Here is a 6965-nt window from a genome sequence, read left to right as displayed (position 1 = left end):
CGGGACCGGGAGCGGAGCCCGGGTGCGCAGCAGCGGCCGCGGAGCTCCCGGAGTGGAGCCGCGACCCCCTGCGTCGGTGCGGGGAACGGCACCGGGAGCCGGGCACCGGGAGCCGGGCACCGGGGGTCAGGGACACCGGCACTGGGACCGGGGTCACCGGGACACTGCGACACTGCGTGTCACCTGGGGCACTGGGGGCACTGGGACACGGGGATCTGTGGCACAGCGACATGAGGGCTGGGGACATCGGGACATGGGGACACCGGGTGTCAGGGACATGGGGACTGGGGATGTTGGGACACCGGGACCTGTGACACAGGGACATGGAGACTGGGTGCATTGGGACATGAGGACACTAGGTGTCAGGGACATGTGGACCTGGGGAAATTGAGACATGGGGACCTGTGACACAGGGACATGAGGACTGGGGACATGGGGACACTGGGTGTCAGGGACCTGGGAACATTGGGACACAGGGACCTGTGACACAGGGACATGGAGACTGGGGACATCAGGACATGGGGACACTGAGTGTCAGGGACATGGGGACCTGGGGGCATTGGGACACAGGGATCTGTGACACAGGGACATTGGGAGTGGGGACATTGGGACACAGGGACCTGTGACACAGGGACATGGGGACCGGGGACATCGGGACATGAGGACACTAGGTGTCAGGGACATGGGGACTTGGGGACATTGAGACACCGGGACCTGTGACACACGGATATGGGGACTGGGGACATGGGGACACAGTGTCAGGGACCTGGGGACATTGGGACACAGGGATCTGTGACACAGGGACATGGGGACTGGGGACATGGGGACATGGTGTCAGGGACCTGGGACCTGGGGATATTTGGGCACAGGGATCTTTGACACAGGGACATTGGGAATGGGGACACTGGGACACAGGGACAGGGGGACACTGGGACACCGGGTGTCAGGAACCTCTGGCTGCAGGGAGCAGCACCATGGCAGCGGCTGCCCAGCCGGCATCTTGGGGAGGCGGAGGAGAGCTCCTGACATCTCGTGACTATGGCCAGAGGGACCCCAAAGGCTTCAGCCTCTGAAGCCTGGTGATGCCCGAGGACAAACCAGCACAAGAGCCAGGGGCTGCCAAGGCAAGGCTTTAAATTAAAGGCTGAGGAGCAAACCTCCTGTTCCGGCCAGAACCTGGCTCCCTTGGGGCTCTGGCAGAGCCCTGCCGTGTCCATCACCTCTGAGGCACCTCGGAGGTCGCAGCAGTGCTGCACACCCAGCACATGCATGGCTGCACGTTGTGTTAGTTTGCATGGCAAGGCCCGGTAGTGGGGAGCTGCGGGGGGGGCCTCTGTGAGCAGAGCCCAGCATCTGCCCCGTGTCAGAGCAGAGCCAGCTCCAGCTGCTCCAAAAGGGACCCACTGCTGGCCAGAGGTGAGGCAATAAACAATGTTGTTTGTGCCTCTCTGAGAGCACATTTAAGAAAGGAGAAAAATACCAAAACCCTGCTGCAGAACAGCAGCTGGGAGAGGGGAGAGAGAAATGTGAGAGACCCTGCAGCCCCCGGTGAGTGCAGCAGGAGGCAGGAGGTGCTCCAGGCACGCAGCAGCAGTTCCCCTGCGGCCTGTGGAGAGGTGGAGCAGGCTGTCCCCCTGCACCCATGGGTCCCACACGGAGCAGATCTCCACGCTGCAGCCCCCCCGTGGAGGAGCCCCCGCTGGAGCAGGTGGATGTGGCCTGGAGGAGGCTGGGGCCCATGGAGAGCCCCCGCAGCAGGAGCAGGCCCCGGGCCGGAGCTGCAGCCCGTGGAGAGGAGCCCACGCAGGAGCAGGGGGCCTGGGGGGAGCTGCCGCCCACCCGTGGGGGACCCGTGCTGGAGCAGTTTGCTCCTGGGGGATGGACCCCATGGTACGGAGCCCTGTGGGAGCAGTTCTTGAGGAGCTGCTGCTGCCTGTGGGCAGCCCATGAGGGATCAGTTCGGGAAGGACGGCATCCTTTGGGAGGGACCCCACGGGGAGCAGGGGCAGGTGAAGGAGCGGCAGGGACGAAGTGTCAGGGACTGACCGCAGCCCCCAGTCCCCTGTGCTGCTTGGGGGGGGGGGAGAGAAGAGGGTGTGTGTGTGGAAGATGTTTGTAGCCTGCTTGTAGTTTCTCACTGTTCTATTCCACTAGTGATGGGCAATAAATTACATTAATCTCCCTACTCTGAGTCTGTTTTGCCCATGACGATAATCGTTGAGTGATCTCCCCGTCCTTATCTCAGCCCCTGAGCCCTTTCCGTTGTATTTTCCCCCTTTCCCTTTGAGTAGGGGGAGTGAGAGAGCAGTTGTGCTGGAGCTCAGCAGCCCAGCAGGGTAAAACCACTGCACACAGGCCTCGTGGTGAGCCACCAAACTTCGGGCCACAAGGGCTCTAAGCCCATCCTTCCCTACACTTGGGGATTCGTGGCTTGCGTTGCTGCTGACGGGGACGGGCCTCGCGGTGTGAGGGTGTCGTAGGCGGACACGGCCTACCCCAGAACACCCTCCTGCGCACTGAGCTTGTTCCTTTTGCCACTGGGGGAGAACAGAGAAAGCCAAAGTCAATAAAATGCAGTTGAGGTGGAAGCGTCTCCAGCCTCCCTCTGCTGGGACAGGCACAGGCTGAAGGGCAATGGCAGCTCCCAGGCCCCGAGCGCTGCCTCGGATCCGCTCCTGCCCCCAGCCACATAACCAGCAGGGGATGGCTGTGAGCTGGGGGGGACACAGGAGCAGAGCCAGGACCCCTCTGTCACGTTATCCCCACACTCACACCTCTTGTCACAGCCCAGGGCTCACCACACCAGGCAGGACACCCGGCATGTGCCTGTGGAGCGGCGCTGGCTGCTGTGCCAAGCCCACGTACGGCTCATGCTGGGGTGTCCCTGCTCCCGGCTGGCATTCTCAGCATCCATCCATCTTTTGGGACAGTGGAGGACCTGCAGGGGCCAGCTGGGGATGCAGCGCACGCTCTGCTGACCGCTGTGCCGAGGCCGGCCGAGTCCTGCAGCAGTGACAGCCGCTGGCCCGGGTGAGGGCAGGATGGGAGCAACGCCTGCAAGGGGCAAGGCTGAGCTGGGAATGGGCTCCCCGACACACACAGGGCCGTCGCTCACCCCTGGTGCAGTCGCATGAGCAGCTCCGTCCTTGGTGAGCATCTCCGCAGCCCTCCCAGGCAGCAGCGATGTCCTGGAGGGCCCTGGGAAGGCGTGGGTGAGCCCTCACGAAACTCCCCAGGTTCCCAGCAAGATGGAGACGTGGTGTTTTCCAAGCGTAATTAATTTAATTCATACACATCAGCAGTACCTGCATTTCCACACATGTAGTGGCGAAGGGAGAAGTGGGCAGAGGACGGGGCAGGGGTCACTTCGTGCAGCTCTTCGCAGGGGGCTTTGCCTTTTGCCAGGACGGCGAGAAGACACCGGCGGGCAAGGGCGCGACAGCCGGCAGCCCCCACGGCACTGGGGCTGGGCCCAGCACCCTCCTCCTGGTACCGGGCTGGGTGGGGGCACTGCGGGGAAAGGGCTGCCCGGGGGGGGGCTGCACCGTGTGTGGCGGGGTGCAGGCGGTGCCATGGGCACGGATCGACCTGTGCGAGGGGAGCAGGGGGGAGTGGGGCACGGCGGGGGCTCTGCAGGAGGGGATCCAGCTCCCTCGGGAGCCGGTGGCAGCCAGGACAGTGCCGTCACCGGGAGCTGGGGCCGGGCCAGGTGTCAGCTCCCCCCGGCAGCTGCACACTCGCTCTGCCCCGATGCACGGCGTCGCCCCATGAAGGAGGGCAGGGAGCGCTGGCCAGCCCAGCATCATCCTGTGGTGGAGAGCGGCGCAGTGTGAAGGGCATCAGCAGCAGCAAGCAACGGCAGAAAAAGCTGATTTTCCCCTGCAAGCAGCAGGGCAGGATCGGTGCAGGAGAGGGGCACCCACCCTGGATTCAGCCACCAGTGCTGAGTCCTGCCTTATCCTAGAGAGCATGCCAAGCACTGTCCTGCTTTGGGGCTCCGGATGGAGCACAGACAGGGACCCTGCGGAGGGCAGGGGTGGCCGCTGATCCCCAGCAGCACCCGGGATCAGCCCTAAAACCCCGTGGCTTCAGAGGTGCCGCAGGGTTTGCACGGTCCCACGTGCCACAGGGCTCTGGCGCAGCCACTTCCCCTTCTCTGGTGCCACGGGCGGGCTTGGCAAACACGGGGCTCCTCTGCTTGTGCCTGGGGTGGCAGAGCAAGGCATGGGCAGAGATCTCCCGTCCTGGCCGCGGCTCACCTCTCCTGGCTGCCTGCTCCGCCACCACATCTGTGGGCTCCACACTGGGGCCTCCGTGCTGCCCGGGCTGGGGTCTCTGCCTCTCCGCAGCCGGGTGCAGCCCCCGCCTCGGTCCCTCCTCCAGGCCGGAGCTGCTGCTGCTGCTCCTTGGGAAGCAGTCTGCACCCGTGAGCTTTGCGTTTTATTTTATTTTTATTTCGCCTGATTTCTGTGCTACTCGGGGCTCTCCGCAGTGCCGGGACGAGCCTCTGCCGCCTCCTCTTCGAGCCCCTCTCCCCAGCACGGTGGGCAGCACGCGGCGCTGTGGCTCCTTCCCCGCAGAGCACAGGAGGCGAGATCTGGCTCTGCTCTGATGCTCGTGGCCGTCATTCCCTGGGCGAGAAGCACACAGAGGTGTTACCTGCGCTGCAGCAGCACCAGCCTGGGTGGGGGGACAGGGGTTCGTGGGGAGCATGCAGCGGTGGTCCCCTGCCCTGGGGAAACCTCCCCGCTCCTCCTCGCCCTGGCCCAGGGGTTTAACCTGTGGCCCCGGGGTGCGCCAGGCTGCAGCACTGGGTGGACAGACGGGGAGGAAGCCCCACAGAGAATACCATCATTTCCAGGGCTGGCCGCAGCGCTTGGCTCCTCCTGAAGCCCTGGGGGGCAACAGGCGTCCGGCAGGCACAGATCAGCCTGCGAGCGCCTGATGCAGGGCATCAGAGGCAGCCAGGGCTGGCGGGAGCAGCCTCGTGATGGTCAGGAGAGGAACTCCAACAGGAGGAGCGCAGCAGGCGCCCAGGGGTGCCCACATGGAGCCGGGGCTGATCACACCCGTCACACTGGGCTCTGTGCCCCACACGGGCACACCAGCGGTTTCCCACACTGAGGGATGTGCACGCGCCTCGAAGCCCTGGAGAGGCCATTAAGGGCTCCGAGGCCCCAAGGCAGCACCTCCAGGTGCAGGGCAGTGGGTACTCCCGCAGTGCCCAGGGGGCTGCAGGATGGGGAGAACCCTGTGGGGCAGAAGAGCGGTGCAGGCAGCGGTGGGTGGGGGTCCCGATGCGTGGGGGCTCACGTGAGGGCGTTCTCTGCCCCGTGGCTCCGCTGGTGCGCGGTGAGGTTGACCTTCTGGGCGAAGGTCTTGCCACACTGGGGGCAGGAGAAGGGGGTCTCGCCCGTGTGGGTGCGCTGGTGGATCTTCAGGGAGCCCTTCTGGCTGAAGCTCTTGCCGCAGTCGGGGCAGGCAAAGGGCCGCTCGCCGGTGTGGGTGCGCTGGTGCGTGGCCAGGCTGCTCCGGCAGCTGAAGCCCTTCCCGCACCGGGCGCAGGCGAAGGGGCCGCTCGCTGCCCCGGGGCCACCGGCCTCCTCATGCGGCTCCGGCCGTGGCGAGCGACTGCTGGCGGCGGCGGCTGCGCCGGGCTGGTCCTCGGTGGCCGCACCGGGCCGGTCCTCGGCGTGGGTGCGCTGGTGGTTGAGGAGGAAGCGCTGCTCACGGAAGCGCTTCCCACAGCGCCCGCAGGAGAAGGGCTTCTCGCCGCTGTGGATGCGCTGGTGGGTGAGCAGGTTCTGCTTGAGGCTGAAGCTCTTCTGGCAGACGCCGCACTGGTAGGGGCGCTCCCCGGTGTGGATGCGCTGGTGGATGATGAGGTTGTGCTTGAGGCTGAAGGCCTTGCCGCACTCGGCGCAGATGAAGGCGCGCTCCCCGGCGTGGTGCTTCTGGTGCCGGGCGAGGCTGGGCTGCTGGCCGAAGCATTCCCCGCACAGGATGCACTTGAACTCCTTCCCGGCCTCCTCCTCCTCCGCCTGGCTGTGGATCACCAGCGCCTTCTCGTCCCCGAAGCCCTCCTCGCCGCCGGGGAAGGCGAAGGGGTTCTCGCCCGTGGGCGAGGCCAGGTCCGTCATGGGCGCGCGCTGCCCGGCTCACGGCGCCCGCATCGTGGCCCTGGGGGGCACAGAGAGGGGCGGCTGCGGCTCCCAGCGCCACGCCGGGGGTGCCGCCGCCCCCCCAGACCCCCGGGACCCCCGGGCACCGCCCGGTGCGGGGGAACCCGAGGGTGGAAGGGGCCGGGGCCGGGCGCCCTCGTGGCGGGGGGGGTGGGGGGCCGCCCGCCTCCCCCGCTCCCCCCCGGGGCTGCGGGGCCCAGCCCGCGAGCACCGGCGGCTCCGCGGCCACGCCTGGCCCTGGGGGGCCCGGAACCGTGCGGGGGGGGGGCTCCGGGCTCGGCGGGGGGGGGGTCCCGCGGCATCCCCCCGGCGGGCGGCCCCGGGCTGGGGCCGGGCTGCGCCGCATTGCGCCTCGCTGCCGCACCGCACCGCCCCCCCCGGGCCGAGCCGAGCCGAGCCGAGCCGAGCCGTGCCGTGCCGGCCCCCCCCGGCCCCCCCCACCCCCCCAGCGGGGCCGCCCCCGCCCCGATCTCCCCCCTCCCCGTCCCCCCCCCCTCCCCGCTCCGGTGCCCGCCCCGCCGCCGACCTGCCCGGCCCCGTTCCGCCGCTCCCCGCCGCCGCCGCCGCCGCCGCCGCCGCCCGGCTCTTTGTGGCCCGCTGGCTCCTCCTGCCCGCCTGACGCGCAGGCACCGCCGCCGCTCCTGCCCCGGCCCGCCCGGCCCGGCCCGGCCCTGCCCCGGCCCGCTCCGCCGCCCGCGCTCCCGCAGCCCCGCGGCCGGGGCGGGGTGGCCCGGGGGCGGAGGCGGAGGGGGGGGGGGGGGGCGCTCGGCCCGGTGCCCCCCC

The 6965-nt window shown here is 68.1% G+C and overlaps 1 protein-coding gene across 1 annotated transcript; it reads right to left on the bottom strand.

Moving 5' to 3' along the window:
* Window positions 1-4427: 4427 nt before the first annotated feature.
* Window positions 4428-6846, bottom strand: LOC118251877 (oocyte zinc finger protein XlCOF26). Its single transcript, XM_035554529.2, has 3 exons — window positions 6709-6846; window positions 5314-6180; window positions 4428-4631 (listed from the first exon to the last, which is right to left on the bottom strand). The coding sequence occupies exons 2-3, from the start codon at window positions 6138-6140 to the stop codon at window positions 4625-4627; spliced, it is 834 nt and encodes a 277-aa protein (XP_035410422.1). The 5' UTR covers window positions 6141-6180; window positions 6709-6846; the 3' UTR covers window positions 4428-4624.
* Between the last annotated feature and the right edge of the window lie 119 nt (window positions 6847-6965).

The sequence above is a fragment of the Cygnus atratus genome, chromosome 2 (assembly GCF_013377495.2).
Source record: "Cygnus atratus isolate AKBS03 ecotype Queensland, Australia chromosome 2, CAtr_DNAZoo_HiC_assembly, whole genome shotgun sequence".
Lineage (NCBI taxonomy): Eukaryota > Metazoa > Chordata > Aves > Anseriformes > Anatidae > Cygnus > Cygnus atratus.
The sequence above is the reverse complement of the archived record's forward strand: the minus strand, read 5'-3'. Positions and strand labels throughout refer to the sequence as shown.

What these genes read in the sequence shown, in the direction of transcription:
- LOC118251877 (XM_035554529.2), bottom strand. Translation starts at nt 6,140, where the DNA reads ATGACGGACCTGGCCTCGCCCACGGGCGAGAACCCCTTCGCCTTCCCC.